General features: G+C 52.6%; 1 protein-coding gene across 2 annotated transcripts; it reads right to left on the reverse strand.

The window, feature by feature from the left end:
* Positions 1-1,842: 1,842 nt before the first annotated feature.
* Pi16 (peptidase inhibitor 16) lies at positions 1,843-13,944 on the reverse strand. Of its 2 annotated transcripts, XM_047559801.1 has the most exons (7): positions 13,497-13,906; positions 9,206-9,427; positions 6,996-7,105; positions 6,602-6,690; positions 5,237-5,908; positions 4,925-5,042; positions 1,843-2,253 (listed from the first exon to the last, which is right to left on the reverse strand). In XM_047559801.1, exons 1-6 carry the CDS (start codon positions 13,665-13,667, stop codon positions 4,942-4,944), a joined length of 1,365 nt encoding a protein of 454 aa, XP_047415757.1. In that variant the 5' UTR covers positions 13,668-13,906; the 3' UTR covers positions 1,843-2,253; positions 4,925-4,941. The 2 variants fall into 2 exon arrangements, with proteins under 2 accessions (XP_047415757.1, XP_047415758.1); XM_047559802.1 differs by lacking the exon at positions 5,237-5,908 and having other exon boundaries at positions 13,497-13,944.
* Between the last annotated feature and the right edge of the window lie 8,771 nt (positions 13,945-22,715).

Genomic DNA, 22,715 nt, shown 5'->3' on the forward strand with positions numbered 1-22,715 from the left:
CAGACAAAATTGTTTTGAGCTAACTGTATTCCCGCAAATGTTTCTCCGCCTTTGCTCCAGCACACCTAGCTTACTAGTATTGAGGTCTGGCAGGTAATTGGTCATTCTTCCTTCACAAGTATGGGGTGGGTTGTCCCCACCAGGGAGGGCCCTGGGATGGTTTTGCAGAACTGTTTTCCCAAAGGCCTAGTAACAGTTGGCTCAAGAGAAGTTTTACTTCATTTATCTTTGATTCCTAGGACACAGACACAGGCCTGGCAGGTGCTGCATAAATGGGCAGTGCTTGAGGCAACACAGAGTTAGGACTCTTGTGTCCCACATTCCCTTTCCCAAGGAAGTTCTCCTCAGACAGCCAACATGGCGGAAGGAGAGCATGTGGTGGGTCTAGCCTTGTGGTTTCCCTCAGTACCGACCACTTCTAGGGTAACTTCCTTTCTGTTGCTCTACCCTCAAATTCTGTTTTTGCACTGATTACTTGGGGCTCCCCAGATTTAGGGCCACTTGTATCTGTGGAGCCTGAGCTGAGCTGGCCCTGAAGAGCCCTGACAGCCACATCCTCCCAGATTATTTGGAGAGGCTGCCCATGGAAAAGAGCAAGGCCAGTGGACTTGGCCATTCACCTTGGGGAGGATCAGTGCTAGCTCTGAGTAATGCCCTGGGATTTTGAAAATTTCAGGGTGTTCTGTCAGTCCTGGAGACTAGAATGGTGGTCCTTTCCTGAGAAGGAACTGGGTGGGCTTTAGGCAAGAAGCAGGCCGAACTGCCTGCAGAAGAGGCAGTGGGAGTGGAAAGTCCTTGTGGGAAGCCAGATGCCTTTCTCCCCTCCTGGGGAATCTTACTCTAATGGGCAAAGTTGGAGGGGACTTTGGGGACCCCCTTGTAACGGAGCCTGAAGTGGCAGGGTGTCCTTTGTCGGGCCCATCTGACGGCCCCAGATCCCTAGGCGCCCTGCATCAGAGTGCTAGAGCAGCCCTTTCCCACTTGGTCCTCAAGGCCTCCCGGGTGGCCACACCCCTTCTGCTGAACGTGCTCTTTCACGCTCACAGGTCCCCTCCCTGCCCATCTCGCCACCATCACCTGCCCATTTGTCATAGCTTGGCCTGACAGGTGTGGATATCATGTCCTGGGTTCTTGTATTTTCTAAAAAATAAACTTCCCCAGGTCCCAACCTGCCTCAGACTGGTTCTTTTGTGTGACTGGTTTCCTGAGGGCTGTCAACAGATGCTCTTTCTTTGCAAAAGGCAGGCAGAGCCACCCAAGACTAGAAAAGACGGGCTTCTACAAGTCCTGCTCCAGGAGGGCACCATACCTGACCACCACATAGGCTGTGGCACTAGATCAAGAACTATGACCCAACGAGGACATCCTGGCAGCAGCTGAAAAATGCAGAGGACAGGGACCTCCCAGGAATGAAACTGGTTTAACCTAGGAGTGTCAACGAGTGTAATACATTCTTATCCTTAGCATAAAGAACAAAGCCACATGATCATCTCAATAGATTCAGAAAAGGTCTTTGGCAGAAGTGAACACTGCTTCATGATAAAAATATTCAGTGGAAACCTGGGAATGTAGCTCAGTGATAGATGCTTGTCTAGCATGTGTGAGGTCCTGGGTCCAGTCCTCAGCTCCACAAATCAAAACGAAACAAAATGTTCAGTGAAACTCCCTCAGCTTGATAAAATGACATCTATGAAAAGAGTTCAGATTGGTATATTAGTGAATGATTTCCTCAGATCAGGAATGAGAATATCTGTTCTTGCCACTTCTAGTCAACACTGTACAGGAGGGTCTCGTTAGGAAATCACATGAGAAAATGAAGTAAAAACTACGTGGATTAGAAAGTAAGTAAAAAATGATCTATTTGCAGATGACATGATTTATATATAGGAAATCTTAAGGAATCCATTAAAAACTAATCAATAAGTTCAACAAGGTGGCTGGATACAAGAACAATATTTTGAAAAACTATTTCTATACATTGAACTGACAAAACAATTTCATTTACAGTAGCATAAAATAATAAAATAGGAACATTTGACAAAAAAAATTTGCAAAACTTTGAAAACTACAAAACATTGTTGAAAGAAAGAAGAGTTATTTAAGTGGGGAGACATCCCATATTCATGGATGATTTAACGTGGCAGATTACACATCCCTAATAAAAACTCTGCTGACTTCTTGGCAGAAATTTGACAAGCTGATCCTAAAATTCCTATGGAAATCCAAGGAGGTCCCAGAAGAGCCAAAACAATCCTGAAAAAGAAGAATAAAGTTCAAGACTCATGTCCTGATTTCAAAACTTAAATACAAAGCTACAGTAAACTCTGGCATAATGAAATAAAATTCAGAGTCCAGAAATAAACAAATTTATGGTCAATTGGTTTTTGACAAAGGTTTTGAGACAATGAGAAAATAATTTTTCTCAACAAAAGGTGCCAAGACAACTGGATATTCACATGCAAAATATTGAAGCTGGACTCATATCACATACAAAAATAAACTAAAAATGGTTGATTAAAGATTTTAAGAACTGAAACTTGTAAAACTTCAAAGGAAGCACAGGTATAAATACTTATGACCTTGGATTAGGCAATGGTTTCTTAGAGACAACGTCTAAAGCACAAGCAACAAAAGAAAAAGACTGGACATCAAAGTTTAAAACTTGTATTCAAAGAACACCATCAAGAAAAATTAAGCCACAGAATGGGAGGAAATATTTGCAAATTGTTTACGTGATAAAGGACATGTAGCAAATACATAGAGAACTCCTACAACTCAGTTATAAAAGGACAAATGCACGAAAGTTGACAAGACAGCCCCAAGATGGGCAAATAGCCAATAAGCACATGGAAAGATGGTCAACATGATTAGTCATCAGGGAAGTGCAAATGAAACCACCATGGATACTACTTCACCCCTGCTGGGTGTGATGGAGGAGAATAACTAGCGTCTACATGGATGTAGAGAAACTGAAACCCTCACATACTTGGTGTGAGAATGTAAAAGTATTTGGGGGGGTTTCTCAAAAGTTAAACATAAAGTTACTGTAGGACCCCAGCAAATTGAAAACTCATGTTCACACAAAAACTGGTACATGAATACTTAATGTGGCATTATTCATAGCTCGATAATGGAAATAACTGAAATGTCTTATCAGCTGACATCTGAATGAATGAATTATGAATGGACGAATAAAACATTGCATAGGGCTGGGGATGTAGCTCAGTGGCTGAGCACTTGCCTTACACACACAAGACCCTGGTTTCAATCCCCAACACTGGGTAAAAAGATTCCATAGAATGGAATATTACTTGGCATTAAAAAAGGATGAAGTTCTGATCCATGTGATATCAATGAACTTGATAAGCTAAGTGAAAGAAGTCACAAATTATATATGATTTTCCAGGAAATTATATGAAATGTCAAGAATAGGTCATGTAGGTATATTCATGTAGGTATATTAGTGGTTGCTTTGGCTGGAAATGGGGAGTGAATGCTAGCAGGTATGGTGTTTCTTTTGGGATAATGAAAATTTCTAAAATTGCTAGAGGTGATGGTTATACAATTCTGTGAATATACTAAAAATGTGTTAAATGGGCAAATTTTGTGTGAGTTATTAATAGAGCTAAAAATACATAAAGAAAATAAGGAGTTACAGGTCAAGCCTGCAGCATGGCTTGATTGGGATAGCCATCCTGCCCTTGCTCGCCCTCTTTCTTTGCCTGGACAGTTGCTCTGCTCCTCCCACCACCCTTGGTCACCATTTGCTCCCCTGCCCCCCACTTGTATTTTTCTGGTCCACAGCTCCTCTGGAAAATCCCACTCTGCTTTCCTGGAAAAGTGTCTGGGACCCCAGAATCCTTCCTCAGGGCTCCTCCAGCACCAGGGCAAAGCCCCGCCTGTGGGGCATTTCTAACCCCGTTCCAGGTGGGTCTGGGCAGCAGCACCCCTCTGCAAAGGGGTGCTTGACCCTGAGCCCCAAACCAGCTAGGTGCCACTGGGAGAGTGGGCCCAGAGCTCTGGGCCTCCCCTTTCCTGCACGACCGCCTGTGATGTCGGTGGGAGAGGGCGTTACGGGAAGGGAACGGTGGAGTATTTGGGGGCAGAGGATCGTGAAAGGCGCAGCCATCGTCACAGGTTGAGGGGAGAGGTGGCCTAGGCAGGGCCTCCCACCTGTGCCTTCAGCCCTCACAAGGACCCGGGCTCCAGGTGCTCACGAATGGGCTTTATTCAGGAGTCAGGGGCCTCCGTCCCCTGGTCCCTGCCTCCCAGTCCATAGACCCCCACGGGGCAGGGCTTGTCCTGCTCCTTGGCTCTCCTCGCGCTGCACAGGACTCGGTCAGAGCCTAACGCTGCAGGGCTGCCCTGCTGGACGGGGGCACGCCCTCTGCAGAATCCCACCTGCTGCAGGGGCAGGAGGGGTCCTGGTGGGAATGAAGTCATCATGGCCCCCTGAGCGGACAGCCAGCCAGGTCAGTGCTGCCCAGACGCGTGGACGAGGCACAGGCCTGGCAGCCCTTCCCTTCCAGAAGGCCTTCAGCCAGGAAGCGTCTTGTTTGAGGGGCTGGGACAGGGTGGGGGAGATGGCAGTTGAGCAGCGACCTCTTCGCCCTGGGAGGACAGGAGGCAAGTCTGGGAGCAGCCCTCTACTCTTCAATGGCTTCAGAGGGGCCAGGGGATTGGAAGGGGTCAAGGGGCTCCTGGGAAGCCCGGGGAGAGCAGGCCCGTGGCCACTGGAGCACGGCGCCCAAACCCCAGGGGGAGGCCTCCCGAGGGGATCAGCTGGTGCACCTGGCTGGAGCCTGGGGTGCAGGGGGCGCTTGGGCAACAGAGCAGGACCTTCCCAGGAACCTGTGACCTCTTACTTGGAAAAAGTCGATCCAGAGTGGACATGAGGTCAGTCCCACCCCTCCCCAGGCCTTGCCTTTGAATGTGTCCCCTTCAGAAGATTCCAGCCAGCATCACGGCAGGCAGCAGCACTAGTCCTGGGGGAGGACCCCACACGTGACCGGAGTTCAGCCTCCACTCCCCGCTCTCTGCACCTGTGGGAAGGAAGGGGCTTTGGTTCAGCCAGGAGGGAGCTGAGCCTGCCTGGCCTCCCCCAGCCCACCATGCGGCAGCCAGGGAGGAAGTGCCTGCTGGAGGGGCAAGCCCCACCTGCCCCATAGCACCTATGCTGGGGGCGGATGCTGACGTTCTGGAGCCAGGTGGGAAGGAAGGAGGCTAGAGACCTTACCTGGCAGGGATGACTGCAGGGCCAGGGTACGCCCACCCGTGGCATTAGTAGCAGCAGAAGCATTGGGGAAATTGGGCAGGGACTTGGAGGAGGTGTGCCCCGTGTGGTCCAGGGTGGCCTGCGGCTCATCTGGTTTGTCCTGGTCTGGAAAATCTGAGGCCAAGATCTCACGGGAAGGGAGCAGCTCGGCCTCTGCCTCAGCTTCTTCCTGTGCACGGGGTGGGGGTTCCCTTGTCCCTGTTAGGGACGTCCTGGGGTAAAGAGCTCTCTCTGGGCTCATGGAGGGTGCACTTGTCTTGCTGTCTACTTTGTCCGCGTATTTTGGAATAGAAACATGGGTCGATTTGGGGACGGCGCCTAGCCCTTCATCCAAGGCAGGCAGGTAGTGAGCTGTCGACGTGGAAGGGACCTCGCTCGTTAGGGAAGGCGGAGCCTCGGTTGCCATCGAGGAGGGCTCCTTCGTGGCTAAGGATGGAGCCTTTGTTTCTACAGTAGGCGGGGCCTTGGTTGCCAGGGAGCCCGAGACCTCGGTTACAGAGGAGCGTGGAATCTCTGTTGCTAGGGAAGGAGCGCCGGCTTTCCTAGAGCCCGAGGCTTCGGTTGCCAGAGTGGATGGGGCCTCAGTTACCAGAGAGGGCAAGTCCTGCGCCTCTTTCGGGCCACTGATGGGTTCTGATAAGACAGGCAAGGCCAGGTATTAGTGCCGCAAACTGGGCCCCACATCCCTCACCCACCGCAACCAAGGTGGGCAAGCAGGGTGCTACCAGGAGCCCAGACGCGTCCGCACCTGTCCAGCGGATATGGCCCTCACTGATAAAGAATGCTACTTCTTGGGATGGAGAGATAGCTCAGTTGGTAGAGTGCCTCGCATGCACATGCCCTGTGTTCAATCCCCAGCTACACACACACACACACACACACACACACACACACACGAATGCTACTTCTTGTTATTAGCCCAACGCGCCTTCATCCATCTCTCTCCAAGCCTCTCTGCATCCTGGCACCCTCGCAGCTTCTCAGGGACATCACCCCGCCGCATTCCTGTTGCTTACACACCTCCGCACCGCAGGCCCCGCCCACCGAGCCCACTGACACGCCCAGGACCGTGGCCCGACTCGGTTTCCGCAGCCTTGACCTTCGGGCTGTGCACACCTCACGCGGTGCTGGGGAGCCACGCCATTCTGCTCTACCCTCCGTAGCAACCATGGTAGTATTGAAATCTGGTCACTTGGCATGACCGGACGCCAAAGTGGCTGCGCAAAGGGCAGAGCGAATCGCCCAGGGCCCTCCACTGCCCACACAGCTCCGCAGCTCTCAGAGGCTCTAGACGGGCCCCGCCCCGGCGCGCTCACCCCAACTCACCACAGAGAGAGTCCTCGCAGCGGTAGCCAGGCGGACACTGGGAGCACGGAGTTCCCTCCTGATAGGGCCTTTGTCCCTTCACGTTCCCCCTGCAAGGGTCGAGGATGGTGCTGGAGGGGAGGCTTCGGTCCCCCACCAGTCATTCACACACTGGTCTACAAGTGCCCCTGGGTCTGCCCCTCGCACTAATAACTAGCTGGGCAAACTTAGGTTCCCGGTGGCCTTCTCTGCTAATGAGAGGAGACCCCATTGGTGCCCTCCAGCTCCCTGGAAAATATAGCCCGAGATTGATAGCCTTCCCCACTTCCTTAGGCAGCACCCAATTCAGCCCTCCCCTGGGCTCTGCCCACCCGCGCCTTCTCCTCCCCCATCTCGGGGCTTCCCCAGCACTTACGGGGGCTCATAGTTGCACACCAGTAAATGGATGTTGGTCTCCTCAACTCCCTGGAGCTTCTCACAAAAGTGGGAACCACAACCAATCCTCTCTGTCTTGCCCCAAACCACCTGAAGGACAGCAAACCCAGCATGGTCCCTTACTGGTGTCTGTCTACAGCAGCCTTCTATGAGTGGGGAGAGAAGGCATCAATTCCCTGAAGACACACAGTCAATGCTCCCTTCCTAAACACCATTCCACCTCCTTCCCGGTTGTGTGTGTATGAAGGTGGGATGTACTGGGGATGGAAGCCAGGGGCGCTCTACCACAGAGTTACACTCCTGGCCTTTTTTTTTTTTTTTTTTTTTTTGAGACAGGGTCTCACTAAGTTGCTGAGGCTGGGCTCAAACTTTCGATCCTCCTACCTCAGCCTCTTGTGTCACTGGGATTACAGGTGTGCCCCTTTCCCTCTTTAACTCTTCCTGCAGTTCCAGGGTTCTGATACACCCTCTTGAATTTTTCCTGTGGGTTATTGCTAAAGATCCTTGCACTTCATGCAAAGGAAGAGGTGGAGTTATTCTGATATTGGAACTTTTCCCAAACCACAAGTAGGCAAGGACCTGCTCTTCCAGTTTCTTGGTGTGGGTCTCCTAGCAGCTAGAATGTATTCTAAGTATAAAATTCAAGTGACCTCTGTGTGCTGCCATGGCAGGACACCACCAACTTCCACTTGCTATTCTAGGAGGAGTTTGCCTAGGAGTCTTTCTGTTTATCAACTGGAGAACTTCCACGCAGAAGTGACACCACAGGGCCTGTGGCCTCAACCAGAGAAAGCTGGGGTGGAGCTGGGCATACACAGTCCTGCTGGGCACTACCAACAATCCCTCTGGGAGCTTGTGTGTGCCTGGGGAGGGTGAGGGGTGGCACGGCCACAGGAAGTGGGGTAGGGAGGGTGCTGGGCTCACGGCTTCCTGACCTGGGTGGGTTCTGTTGGGATTTCCTTTCCTAAAGATCAAGACTAAAAATACCACCCAAAAGAGGCACAAAGAAATGGAACTGGGGGATGTGGTGGAAAGATGGTTGGTTTCCTTTCTTTGAAAAAAAATTTTTTTTGTCATGTTGTTTGTATTTGACAAATAAGCACTGAGAGAAGAAAAAAATGACTCAATCAACACTAAGGTTAGCACCCCTCCCGGCCCCAAACTTTCAAATGCAGTGAGAACCCAGCCATGGCAAAGAGTGATCATAAGAGGTAGGGAATGCTGTAGAAGGCTCCCTGAAATCTTCCTTCAGTGACCATTTGCTTGCTTGCTTTAGTGATTTATTGGCATAGGGAATTGAACCCATGGTCACTTAACCAGTGAGTCACATCCCCAGTCCTTTTTATTTTTTATTTTGAGACAGGGTCTCACTAAGTTGGTGAGGGTCTTGCTAAGTTGCTGAGGCTGGCTGGAACTCACAATCCTCCTGCCTCAGCCTCCTGAGTGGTTCACAGAGACAATTCACTCTTGTACATAGTTATTTAGCAAAAATTAAACAAACAAGATTGCCTATTTGCTTTATCAGTCCCAGGTGGATTAGATGTAGCAAATTAAGCATCCATACATGTCAAAAGAGAGACAGGGAGAGGAGAGTTAAGGGCATTTGCTGCTGGGGCAAACGGCCCTGCATAAGTTTGACGAAAGTGGGAGAGGGCAGGACTGCTTAGAGCTCAAATTTCACCTATGACAATAACTACCATCCATGAAACTGGCTCTGTGACACCTAACTTATGTCTTGTCAGTATCAGGCCAAAAAGGGCAGCCTAGATTTTCAAAAGATGTTTCGGTACCAGGGATTGAACCCAGGGGTGCTCAACCACTGGGTCACATCCCCAGCTCTTTTTGTATTTTATTTAGACAGAGTCTAAATAAAATTATTAGACAGGGTCTCGCCGAGTTGCTTAGGGCCTAAGTTGCTGAGGCTGGCCGCGAACGTGTGTCACTGCGCCTGGCAAAAGATGTTTGTTTTTCTTTTTTTTTAGAACTTAAACTTTCTTCTATTTTTCATGTGGTGCTGAGGATCGAACTCAATGCCTCACCCATAGGCAAGAGCGCTACCACTGAGCTACAACTCAAGCCCAGAAAATGTGCTTTTAAAGAGAGAAATGACTTCCCAGCAGGTGAACCAAGAGCTGGCCCCGCCCCGCCCCGCCCCGCCCCGCCCCTGGCACACGTGGCCCAGCCTCGCACCTGCGTGTAGTGGCCGCACATCTGGCCCGGGTCGCAGGTGGCGGCGCTGAGGTTGTAGTGCTCCCTCTCGTGGTGCCACTCCTCCATGGCCAGCGGCACGTCCACGCCCTCGTCGGTGATGGCGAACAGGTTCTCCCCGCGCCGCCCGCGCTCCTTGTTGTGGCCCCACACGCACTTCTGGGCGTAGGCCTTGGCGAAGGCCGCCAGCTCCTCGTCCCATCTCTGCGGAGCAGGTGGGGAGCGGGTGAGGACGCTTGGGCACAGGGGTGGGAGAGGGAGGCGAGGGCGCCCACGGATTCTGCAGGGATGGGGCAGAACATTGAGGGCGTCCTGGGTCCTCAAACGTCCAGAGGCTCATCCACCCACCCCGCTCTCCTCAGAGAGGTGGCTCTTAGTCATGTCCTCTAACAGGTCTCTGCTCCTGGTGGGCTGCTGTGGGGAGGTGGGAGGGTGCCACCCAGGCGGAAAATTTCATGGAACTTGGGCCAGTCACCAGCTGCTGATTTGAGAGAGACTGCCTAACCCTTGTGAACTCTCGCAGGGCAGTCGGGAAGGTTGAATGTGATGTTTGTGACAGGGATTTATACCCTTCTGTGTAAACGGTGGGCCCTGATACCCTTCTCGGGCCCTATAAACTGCTCTGAAGACCACAAGATGTCCAGTTCCTTCCTCCTACCTGAAGTCTCTGGCCCTCCTCTTCCCTCAGTTCCCACTCCCCTTGGGACAGTCCAGCCTCCATGCCTTCACCCTCTCCAGGCTTCCCTTCCAGGAGCTGTTCCTAGGTGCTCTCAATTCCTGTCACCTGGCAGCGCCTTTCCCCAGAAAATTAAGTGCATGGTGTGACACTGAAGGGACCCCTGCTACCTGTCTCCTGAGCCTTAGGAACCCCACAGCTGTCCGACCCCAGTGGCAGTGTTCTCCAGTGGGGACCTCAGGTGAGACGCTGGGAGGGGGCATTTTAGGTTAGAGGGCCTCTGAGGTTCTGTCTGGCTGGGAGGACAGACTGAGTGGGTGGGAGGAGGAACTAGCGCGGCATCTGACCCAAAGGACTCAGTAGGGAGGCCTGGATCCCATTAAACCTTGTCCTTGGCCTCTCCTGGAAATGGATGTGCTGGCGGCAACTGTTGCCCCACCCTCCGTGGTCCAGCCAGCTTGGAGAGCCAGACAGCCCAAGAGCAGCAAGAGCCCGGGTGACCCTGAGGGGAGGGGCTGTGTGGCCACGCCCACTCCCCCACCCCTCAGGGCTTCAGGCGCAGCTGTCCCCGAGGGGATGGAAAGTCCCGGCTGGGACAGGTCTAGGGCTGGGACCTCCACGAATCCCTTTCTCTCTCTGGGCATTTTTGTCCCAAATCACCAGCAATAACCGAATAACTGGCAGGGCAGGGAGCCGAGAGCGTGGACCAGGATGCCATCTGGGGTGACCTGTAGGGCTCTAGGCTAGACTGTGCGCTTTCTCAGGGTAGGGCAGTGTTGTATCCCCAAGTGTCTGACACATAGTCCATGCATAGTCCGTGCTTAACAGATGTGTCGATTATTGATGACAGACATGGCCCTGCTTACAGCAGGCTCCCTGCGCGAGCCCAGGTGTCATTTCCATTCTAACTAGACACCTGAAGTCCCACCATTAGAGGGTCATTGCTTTGGGCATGAAGGCTTCTCAGTCATCCTGAGCTCCCTGTGGAGTTGCAGGAGTCATGACACCCATCCACCTTGGCTACATGGTCACCATCTGGAAGTAAGTTCATCTGTCCTTCCATTCATTCAGTAGCCCTGGACACTGTGCCAGCCCTAGGACAACAGCAAGAACCAAGGAGCCCAGGTTCATATGGTTGTAAGGTCACTTGGATCATGATGTGGTAAATAAGCCATGAGCACTGTCGGGGCACCAAAGAGGGCCACGTAGCCCAGGCTGAGGGTGGAGAAGGAGACACCCAGACAAGTGTTCAAAGAGGAGGCATTAGCCAGGTGGAGCCCGGAAGGGGCATCCTGAGCAAAGGCACGCTCGTGCAAAGGCATGAGCTGAGACATTCCCATCGCCTCAGGACAGTCCAGCCTCCACGCCTTTTCCCTCCCCAGACTTCAGGAAAGCCAAGCTGTTCAGCTAACTAAGGTTAAGGGTGAGCAGGAGAGGAGGCTGGAGAGATATAGGAAAGGGCCAGAACACAGGACTTCTCAATTAGGAGGTGGAGCTTTTCCTGAGGCAGTTGGGAGCCAATGGGAGCCATCGAAGGTCTTTGAGAAGGGTCAGGTTCATGTGTTAGAGCTTCGTTCTTGTAGCAGAAGCCAGAGGCTGGGAAGCAGGTAGGGGCTATCCTAGGAGTCCCTGGGTGCAAAAATGAGAAGACTGAACCTGATTTGTGCCAAAGAGAGCAGAGGCTGGGGGTAGAGAGGGAAGGGTAAGGTTCAAGGAAGATGGAACCTTCTGGAAGGTAAAAGTGACATGGAGATGCAGAGGCTGAGGGAGAGGGTAGAGGCTGTGATAAGTCAAACCTGCCTCACCCATTTTCTCTACTGTGTTAATCAAACTAATGGTGACTGGAGATGTGATTTGGTGGTAGAGCACTTGCCTGGCACGTTTGAGGTCCTGGGTTCAATCCCCAGTACCACAAAAAGCAAAAACAAAAACAGAAATCCACTTACTGAGCATTTACTGTGTGTAATTGTATAATGACCCTAAAGAGAGTTGCTCTATTGTTATCATTTCCATTTCACAGATAGGACACTGAGACACAGAAGAGTTAAATAACTTGGCCAAAGTCATACAGCTAATAAGTGACAAAGGCAAAATTTGAATCCAGGCCACCTAACTCCAGAGACACTCTATTTACCCCTTACTGAGTTTGAGCCTGAATCCTGTCTCAAATGCATCCTGATACCCAGCCCAGCCTTGTCTCCACCTTCTCACTTCTCGTCAGGCAGTGACCTGTCACTTTCCTTTCTGAAACTGCTCTCCAGAATGCTGCCATACTCCTAGACACACCTCTCGTCTGAGAATCCGCTCCCAGCCTGGGTAGACCCTCATCCTCAGCAGGAAGATTAGGGATCTACAGACGGGGAAACTGAGGCCCAACAATGAGGCCCAGGCCACAGTCGATGCCAGCATCTTCGGGGTCTCCGTTTGTTGTTTGCGTTCCTGGCTGCCAGTGGCAGCGCTGGGCGTGTCCTACCTCTCTCACACATCTCGTCCAGTCTGACTTGGTCCCAGGGCAGGGATCGCCATGCCCATCTCTCCATCGGGAAGCAGAGGACTTTGAAGGGAAAGGGGCCCATCCAGAGTCACCAATCCAGATGGGATGGAGCCAAGGTTAGAAAATAGGTCTTGGGCCACAGGCTCACTGCTGTGCTCCCCGGGGGGTGACTTTTCTCTCTAGGATCAGCTTGAGGGGTCCTGGACACTGCCCACCAACCTGTCAGGCCACCTGGGGGAAGCCGGAGAGGACCACCAGGAGAGCAGGAAGGGAGTGAATTTCTCACGTCATCTCCTTTAACCTTGAGCACAGGCATCCTGCTCTCGACCCTGCCATCAGATGGCCTTCCCTCCCTGGAAGAGGTACCTGCCCCCCGGGTCTGGTTTCTGTCGTCTGTACATGCGTGCATGTACCTTTACTGCATCTGTGTGTTTCTCACTGGTACACAGTGTATTTATCCTGATGGTATGCTTACGTTCTTTTTTTTTGAGATTTCATCCCTGCCCACAAAATCATATCTGTGAGGTTCAATTGGTGTGTGTGTGTGTGTGTGTAATTATGACCCCATTTTACAGATGAGAAAATGGCAGCTGCTGGAAGGACTTGCCCCAAATCCTGGTCCCCTTAGTGATGGAGACAGAATTTGAGCCGTGGGGTCCAGAGCTCTGTCTGCTGTGGTTCCCGCTCCCCCTCACCTCCTCAGCACCTTCCCTCCACACCAAGGGCAGACCCCATCCTGCTGCACTTCCTTTTCCCATGTCCTTGAGGGGCCTCGAAAAGACTGCTGTCACAAAGGTGTCCCCTTCCAGAGGCAATACATTTCGGAAGCGCTGGGGAGAGGCCGTGGAGCGGGAAGCCAGGGCTTCCTGGTCGGCTCTCTCAGCAGTAGGAGCCCAAGCTTATCCCTCTGAACCTCAGTTTCCTCATCTGGATAACGGGGCTGCTCATGGGAACCTGTGAGTCATACAATGTCAGGGACTTTGTCACGGACCCAAGAGATGAGTCTCCGAGAGAGTCGGAGGTGGCTTCAGCAGGGCAGGTGAAGTGGGGAGGAGCGACTGGCGTGGGCCCTGCTCAGCACCCCTCCCCCCAGCCACACTCACCATCCGGCGCATGTCCGAGGCAGGCGGGGACACCTGGGCCCGGTAGAGGTTGTGCAGCTCCACCACTGCACGCTTCTCGTCCTCCTCCAGGGCTCTGGCGGGGCCTGTGGTGGCCACCAGCAGCAGTGGTGGCAGCAGCAGAAGGGCCCGGAGACTGCCGGAGCTGTGCATGGTGGCCGGCACTCTCTGCCTCTGCCGTCCAGGGGTCTGGCAGCTGGATTTCAATCCTTCCCACACAGGCACCACCCTGGCTGGGGTGGGGCGGGAGGGGCTGTGTCTGGAGGCCCCGCTCGGCACACTCAATGTCTTGGGGAGGGCTGGGTCCCAAACAGAGTCCACTCCCCTGAGTCCTTGGCCAAAACCTCCTTTCTCTGGTAACGGGGGCTCAGGCCAAGAGCTGTGTGAGTTCTGCCGTCCCTCCCGAGCTGTGGACAGATTCTCAAGGGGCAAAAGTCACAGTAACATCTGCTGAGATGTGGCTGGTTGTCCCCGGGCCACACCCACTGGGTGCTGAGAAAGGAAGTCACCCAGACCCTACGGTCAGAAGGTGGAGGGGGTAAGCCGAGGAAGCCGGCGGTGCCTTTGGAAGGACCAAGGAAGGTGAGATGTTTGGCAAAAGGTTGGGCCAACCGAAGTCTGAATCCCGGGCCTGCCCCTTGCCGTCTGTGTTTCCTGCAGTTCTGAGTGACAATGCCATACCTGCCCCACAGGCTGGGGGAAGGAGTAAATGAGAAGTCACGTCCTTTCAGGGACTAGTGTGGAATGTGCACTAGTGTGGAATCTGCACTGAAGACCACGACTCTCTGCTGCGTGTCCTTGGCTGGCTTCCAGCCCCAGGCAAGGCAGGACCCCTGTCTGGGGAGGAGGGCCGGGGGGGCTTCCCCCTGCTGTACCCTGGGCCCTGCTTCTCACGTGGGCCAGGTCTGGCCTCCGCGTGCCTTCTGTACCCCATGCACGTGCTCGGGAGTTGGAAACGGGACGCTGGGACGCTCCTGCTTCACATACGAAGAAGAGGGAATGGGGCTTCAATTAAGAGACAGCAGAGAAGCAGAGGGCGCGGGAGCCGCGCACAGGGGCTCTGCCGGAGGGGGTCAAGGGAGCGGGCACAGCTGCCCAGCGCTTGCGCCGTGGTGACGGGGTCGGCGGGGCCGAGGCCGTGACCTCCGTGGGGCGGGGAGCTGGAACTGGCACTCGAGATCCGTCGGGAGCCTTGAAGCCTGCCGGCTCCGTGAATGGGGAGCTAGAAAAAGCTTACCCACGGGCCCTGGAAACTCAAGAAAACCTGGCCTGCCCAGGCCTCCAGGTACGATAAAAGCTGAAACAAAAACCTTGGCCTGGCATGGTGGCCCATGCCCGTAATCCCAGCGTCCCCAGGAGGCCGAAGCAGGAGGATATAGGTTAAAGGTCAATCTGGGAGAATTAGAGACCCAGTCTTAAATAGCAGGGGTGGGGTGGGGTTCAGTGGTAGAGCGCTTGCCAAGCATGTACCAGGATCGGGGGTCAATCCCCAGTACCACAGAAAACAAAGACAAAAACAATCCTCCCACCTCACATACACAGACACACAAAAATTAGCACTCATCAATTCAGCAAAATTGCAGGATACGAAGGCAACGCAGAGAAGTCAGTTATCTCTATACACTAACCGTGAATAATCCAAAGGAAAACAATTCCGATTACAAAAAGAATAAAAATCTGGGGAGGTAGCTCAGAGGTAGAACACTCCTGGGTTCAATCCCCAGGACCAGGTGGGGGGAGGGGGAGGGCTGGGGAGGTGGGGAGAAGGAAGAGAAGGAAGAGGAGGAGGAGGAGGAGGAGCAGAAGGAGAAATGAGGAGAGAAAGAGAAAAAGAAAACAGGGCAAGGTTTCCTGGCATTGGATGAAGCAAGGATTTCTTGGTTAGGACACCAAAGGTGGAGTTGTAAACATTTTTGTGTCTCAGTCAACAAAGTGAAAAGGTAATCCTTGGTTGGGGAGAAAGTACTTGCTAATTGCATATCTGATAAGGAATTAATGTGTAGAATATATAAAGACCTCCTACAGCTCAACAACAAAAAATAAGCAGCCTGATTGAAAAATGAGCAGAGAACTTGAATAGACATTTTCCTGAAGCTCTGGAAGTGAGCGATAAGCAGCGGAAATATGCTCAGGTCACACAGGGCACCCCGGCTCCTCCAAGGCAGAGGCAGGAAGATCACAGGCGCTAGGCTACCCTGGGCAACTTAGTGAGACCTGTCTCTAAATAAAATTTTAAAGGACTGGTGGTAGCATAGTGGTAAAGCGCTTGCCTGGCGTGTGCAGCGTCCCTGGTTTGATCCCCAGAGCCTCACAATACACAAAGATGCTCAAAAGCCACTGATCATTAGAAAATGCAAATCAGAATCACAGTGAGATACCACAGCGCATCCAACAGCCAGAAAATAGAAAGTATTGGGGAAAAAAATTAAACACGGTGTTACTATATGATCCAGAAACTCCATTTCTAGGGATGCAGCTAAAATAACTGAAAGTAGGGGTTCAGACAGCTACTTGTACAATGTCTTAGCAACTTTGTGTGTGTGTGTGTGTGTTGTATGTCACTGAGGATTGAACCCAGGGACTCTCTACCATTGAGCTATATCCCCAACCCTTTATTAAAATTTTATTTTTGAGACAGGATCTTGCTAAGTGGTCGAGGCTGGCCTCAAACTTGTGATCCTCCTGCCTTGGTCTCCTGATTTGCTGGGATTGCAGGTGTGCACCACTGCTCCTGGCTTCATAATGGCATTTTAAACAATAGCTAAAAAGTAGAAATGATCCAAATGTCCATCAACAAATGAATGGACAAACAAATGTGGTATGTACATGCAATAGAATATTATTCCACCTTAAAAAGAAAGGAGCTGAGTGCGGTAGTGCACACCTGTAATCCTAGTGGTTTGGGAGGCTGAGGCAGGAGAATCACAAGTTCAAAGCCAGCCTCAGCAACTCATCAAGGCCCTAAGCAACTCAATGAGACCCAGTCTCTAAATAAAAATACAAAAAAGGGCTGGAGATATGGCTCGGTGGTTAAGCACCCCTGGCTGGGTTCAATCCCCAGTACCATAAATAGATGATGATGATAGGTAGATAGATAGATAGATAGATAGATAGATAGATAGATAGATACAAAGAAAGGAAGGGAGGAAATTCTGGCCCACTACCCACAGGTGGATCTTGAAGACATACTAAATGTAATAAGCTAAACACAAAAGAACAAACCTCTGATTTCCTTTACACGCAGTGCCCGTGGAGACTGAAAGCAGAGAGAACAATGCCGCTGGCCAGGGGAGGTTGTAGCAGAGAGGGAAAAACATAGCAGCCTGGGCTGGCTTTTCCCCTGGGAGAGGCCGCCATGGCCTGCTGGACACTCACCCTGGGGACAGCGTGGGGTGTGCTGGAGAGGCCTCCTGGCGTGTTTGGCAGAGAAGGAGGAGCCTGGTTTGCCTGAGAAGAGGGCGAGATGGTCAGGAAGCCCGGGAGGCTGACCCAGGCTGGCCAGAGCGCTGGGGGACCGAGGTGAGCGGCCAGAGCTCATCTTCAGGGCTGATTCCTCAGTGACTTGCAGAGTCCCCTCTTGGTGGCCTCACTTCTGCGACAGCTCTCTCAGGTGGGTCTCATGACCACCCTGCACGAGGAGACTGCTGTCTGAGGCAAAGCGATGTCCCTAACATTGGTGATGGGCAGTCTGAACGGTGACGACAGGAGTGGGACCAGCGTCATGGACGGCCACAAGGGAAAGAGGGAGGCTAGCGGGAGCAGGAACTGGGGAGAAAGGGATGGAAGGCGGGAGGAGGAGGTAGGGCAGGCGAGGGGGAGCCAGGCGGATGGAAGATGGCTTGGTTTATAGCAGCTGCGCCTTGTCCATGAACCTGAATTGGGGAAATACATCTTCTTTCAAGTGATTGATTCTGTATATTTTAAATCATATTTCATTTTGAACAACAGTATAACTCTTGTCACAAAAAATGATTCCACATCCAGCATTTGCTTCTAGTCTTTAGCAGCTGCTGCTCAACAGTGAGGCCCTCAGTCTGGTGCTGCCCTGACAGATTTCGTGACTGCTCCTCAGGATGACAGGAGCAGAAAACGAGAGCGAGCCCTTCGAAGGTCTTTGAGCAACTGCACATGGTTGTTTTTTGTCAGCTGAATCTACGATTTAAAAATTAGGGCTTGATACAACATGAGGGAAATCTCAGCTCCATTAAGTATTTCAGTTGATAAGATACATCAACGATCCCTGCCTTAAAGGCTTTTATCTTGAGGACATGATGTCTAGAGAAGAAGGGACAGGCATACCCCACAGTTCTGAGCTGTTCTTGAGGGTGATGGCTTAGAAACAAATACCATCTGAGCTCATTTGCGTTCAGAGAGGGTATCTGAAACTGAGAACCAGCAGATCCCTCTACTCTAAAAATGACCGGGGTCCCCGATGCGGTGGGCCACACCTGTAACCCCAGCAGCTCAGGAGGCTGAGGCAGGAGGATCACAAGCTCCAAGCCAGCCTCAGCAACTAGGCGTGGTCCTAAGCAACTTAGTGAGAGCCTGTCTCAAAATATAAAATACAAAGGGCTGGGGCTCAGTGGTTAAGCGCCCCAGGGTTCAATCCCAGGTGTCACATAAACAAGTAAACAAACAGAAATTTTAATAAATTAAAATGACGCTAAAGTAAATTGCCTGAAGAAATTAGACCTGCCTGTGGGCCCTGGAACTTCCCGGTTGTGTCCTGAGCGGCCCCCTTGCCTCGCCTCAGCTGTTCCCCCGCACCTCCTTCCGGGCAGCCCCCCTCCAACGAAAGGTGACTCCTGTTGGAATCCCCCGTGGCCCTTTCTCCCTGAGGTGGTTTCAAGGACCCCACTCTGCATCTTCCCCGAGATGGTGTGTGTAGTGGTGGGAGCGTCTCCGGGAAAGGGAGCTGTCAAGAAAGGGGGCGCCCAGCTCCTGGGGCCATGCAGACGTGCGCCTTCCTCAGCACACACCCGGCATCTGCGCCGCAGGGCCCCTCTGGGAAGCCTGTCAGTCATCTCCGCCCTGCTCTCCCAGGGGGAAGGAGCGCTCCCGGGACAGGGTCCAGGTCCTCTTGTGGAAGATGAGTGGCCTATAACCCGGGGCTGCCTTTTCCAAGCAGCAAGCAGAGGATTTAATTTGGTCATGTTATTTCTGATTGCCAAAAATTGAAATTGGTTTAACTCATTGAAAAATGAGAATGGTGGATTGAGCCTTGAGTCAGTAGGGCTGGGAAGGAGCACCCCTGTGCTTGCCTGCTACGGCTGGCGCTCCCGCCCCCAGCACCAGAGAGAGAGAGAGCACTCAACAGATCAGACTAACACAGTAAAAATGTGCTTCCCTTTGCGGCCAGGACAGGGGAGGGGAGGGGAGGAGGACACCAGGAACAGACAAGGAGAGGCGCAGGGCAGGTCAGACAGGAAGGCTGTTGAGGAAGAGACAGACAGACAGCAGGGAGGCAGGACGTGCCAGAGGAGGGAGAGGAAGCAAGCCAGGCAGATCCAGGCTCTGAGCCCGTCGCTCCCGGGCAAGGCAGATCACTCAGCCCGCAAACCCCACTGTGCTCATGTGCAAAATCAGAGAATTGCTGGGGTCCCTCAATGAAATAAATGGCAAACACTCAGCACCTGGTAAGTGGTAGCTGTTTTGAACAGGTGGAAAGAGGGGGTTCCCTCGTGCCTCCTCCAGACCTGGGGTCCACGGCTCCTGGAGTAGGGACGTCTGGTGGATTCTGCCCCAAAGAGGAGAGCCCGGCTGCCCAGCTGCCTCTGAATCCTAACCAGGTCCTGGCTCTTTGCAGCCTGGGGCAGGGCAGAGGCTGTCCCCACCAAAACGCCAAACCCAGCCGATGCCCACAGCCTTCAGCTGGCAGCTCCTTGGCTCCAGCAGGGCTGGGTGCCTGGCCCAGACCTCCACGGACTCCTGGGCTGCTGGCTTCCTGTCCGGCACAGACAGATTCCTGACTGAGCACAGCTGTCCTGGGCCTCACGGGACTCGAAGGGACAGAGTGATAAACTGCCCTCTTCTAGGGAGCGAGTGGCTGGGCTTGGTTCTGGAGCTGGGGTGGAGCTGCGGGGAGCAGCGTGTGGCCGTCATGGTGGGGCTGTGGCTGGTGGGCAGGAGGGACGTGGGGGAGGCCAGCCTGAGCAGGTATCTGACCCTGACCTTGTGTCCTAGCTGCCTGGAGGTCAGGTAACCATGGGGACCAGAGAAGTGTCCTGAGGACACAGGATGGTGACTATGAGAGGGAGTGGCCGGGGTGCGGCGTGAGGAGGGTCAGGCAGTTCCAGAAGACCCTCTGCCGGTCTCCCAGGCTGGAGGCCAGAGCCGGGACGATCTCCTGCCTGTCCTGCACTCAGTCCCTCAGTGTCCCTGTGCCGTACACTCACATGCGCCTTATACGCAGGCATATGAAAGTAGAGATGATTTTACAAAGCATAGCTAATGTGAGCACCCCTGTGCCCACCCTCGGCTTAGGGCCCAGCACCCCTTCTTTGTCCTGAACACACTCCCCTCTCAGAGGTAGCCACAGTCTGAGTCTCTGGCTTTACATCTGTGTGACCTCTGCTGTGCTTTCACTAGACATTCCATGTCATACACAACGCGTGACACTCTTTCATGTCTTAAGACACCAGGGCTGTCCAAGGGAACCCTGGGATGGTGCAGATGTTCTGTGTCTGAGTGGACCACTACAGTAGCCACTGACCTCATGTGGCTATAAGCACTTGAAATGTGGCTAGTGTGACTGAGGAACTGTGCTTTTAACTTTATTTCATTTAGGTTTAAAGAGCCCCATGTGGCTAGTGGCTACCACATTGAACAGTACAATCTAGAGCCTTCTAAATCTTTCTTCTTTTTTGAGATTTGTTGATGTCAGGGTGTGTAGATCTACACTGTTTATTTTTCCTGCTGTATAATACTCCATTACATGAATACATAGATATCTATTTACCCAATTTCCTACTGATGGACATTTGGCTATTTCCTTTTTTTTTTTTTTTTTTTACTATTACAAATGGTGCTTCCAAGTGATCCTTGTACATACCTCACGTGTCTTCCTAACTTCTTCATTTCCAGCGCACACTATGGGTGGCCATGACCACAGGCCTGCCCACCTGGTCTCCTCCCTCCACATGCCCACTCCTCTCCTGGCATCCATCCGTCCCCCCAGCCAGGATGATGTTCCCGGAACACCACTTTAATCTCATCCTTCCTTTCCTTCCCAGGAACCCAGAATGGCTCCCACTGCCTGGTCCATCTGAGCCCAGCTCCTCAGGGAGCCCAGGCCCGCGGGGCTAGCCTACCTACACTGGCCGTGCCCTCCCTCTGCCCCGCTAGGCCAGCGCCTTCGGTCCTCTACCAGCTTGCCGTTGCGGCCTCGGTGCCTCCTTTCCGGTGTAGAGCAGCCCCCTCATTCTGGAGAGACTCTTCTCGCCTCTCTTCCACACCCCCGAGCCCGATCGCTCAGGGCCCCTCGGGTGGGAGACGCCCAGGAGCCTGCTCAGGGCTGGCCGGGCTGGTGCGGGCAAGGAGAGCTTCTGCCCTCCTGGAGGCGTCGCCTGCCGCGTTCCCAGCTCTCCGCGCCCAGCCGCTTAGCGAGGGTGAAGCTTTGGGATCCGGAGGTGTCGGAGGAGGCGGGGTTCACGGAGAGTGAGCCGCGGATGCCTGGCTCCCAGGAGGCTCCAAGGAGCTGGCGGTGGAAGACCAGCCCCAGTGCAGGACTGGCCCCGCCTCACAGCCGTAGCCACGAGGGCTGGGCGCCGGGGCGCCACTCTTAGCAGCTCACAAGACTGACACGGAAACAGGAAGGCCGGTGTATAATCTACCCTTCTGTCCCAGAGGCCACTTGCTGTGGGCTGTGTGTGCCTCCCCAGAACTCTGATGTTGAGCCCTAGCCTCCAACGTGAAGGCTTAGGAGGCGGTGAGGTCAGGGGGTTAGCGCCCTTATAAAAGTGGTGTGTGGGGTGGCACATGCCAGTCGTTCCAGCCACTTAGGAGGCTGAGTCCGGAGGATTGCAAGTTCAAAGCCAGCCTCAGCAACTCAGCGAGGCCTCTGAGCAACTTGGTGAGACCCTGTCTCTAAAATATAAAAATTTTATTTTTTTATATAAAAATATTAAAAAGGCTGGAGATGTGGCTCAGTGGTTGAGGGCCCTGAGGTTCAATCCCTGGTTTAAAAAAAAAAAAAAAAAAAAAAAAATATATATATATATATATATATATATATATATATATGGCTTGGGCTATACCCTGGGTTCAGTCCCCCAGTACTAAGAAAAAAAAAAAAGCTCTGTGGGAACCTGTGTGCCCTTGGGAACCCATGTGCCCTTGTGCTGTGGAGCACACAGCCAGTAGGAGCCACCTGGAAACCAGGAGGCCTTTACCAGACGCTGACTCTGCCAGCACTTTGGTCTTGATTTCCCAGCCTGCACACCTATGAGAGATAAATTCTGTTGTTTATAAGCTACCCAGTTTATGTGTGTGTGTGTGTTATGTATTTTGTGGTATTGAGGATCCAGAGGTCTCTACCACTGAGTGACATCCCCAATCCTTTTTTATTTCTTGAGATGAGGTCTCATTAAATTGCTGAGGCTGTCCTCAAACTTGCAGTCCTCCTGCCTCAGCCTCCTGAGGCACTGAGATTACAGGTGGGTACCACCCTGACAGGCCATGGTGTTTTGTTTTGTTTTAGCAGCACAGTCAAGACACCAACTTACTAGCAGGTTGCTTGGTGAGTAGGAATGCAGATGGTTGTTGGCTGTAGACTCTGAGGTTGTTGATGGCAATTAAATGTAGCAGGTGTAAGCTGGCAAGGGCCAGGACAGTTATGCCAACAGCCAGGAGAATGGCTTCCCCATGAGATGGGCACTGCCATCTCCTACCTACAAGGCTCTCCCTTTTCTGGGCTTCTATTGGCAGCACCCTCCCCACCTTCCAGGGGGTGTGGATTTTAGTGCTGCTGTGTTATCTCCAGTCCCACTACAGTCATGCCGGGGGATCATTCTCTAAGGTGACCATGTATCTGTTCTGATTCATTTTGTCTTTTTGATGGTTAATTCTCAGGGAGCATCTTCCTTCCTAATGTTTAGTTCTTAAAATGCACCTACACTGGGCTGGGGTTGTGGCTCAGTGGTGGAGCGCTTGCCTGGCATGTGCGGGGCACTGGGTTCCATTCTCAGCACCACATATAAATAA

Source organism: Sciurus carolinensis, chromosome 7 (assembly GCF_902686445.1).
Source record: "Sciurus carolinensis chromosome 7, mSciCar1.2, whole genome shotgun sequence".
Lineage (NCBI taxonomy): Eukaryota > Metazoa > Chordata > Mammalia > Rodentia > Sciuridae > Sciurus > Sciurus carolinensis.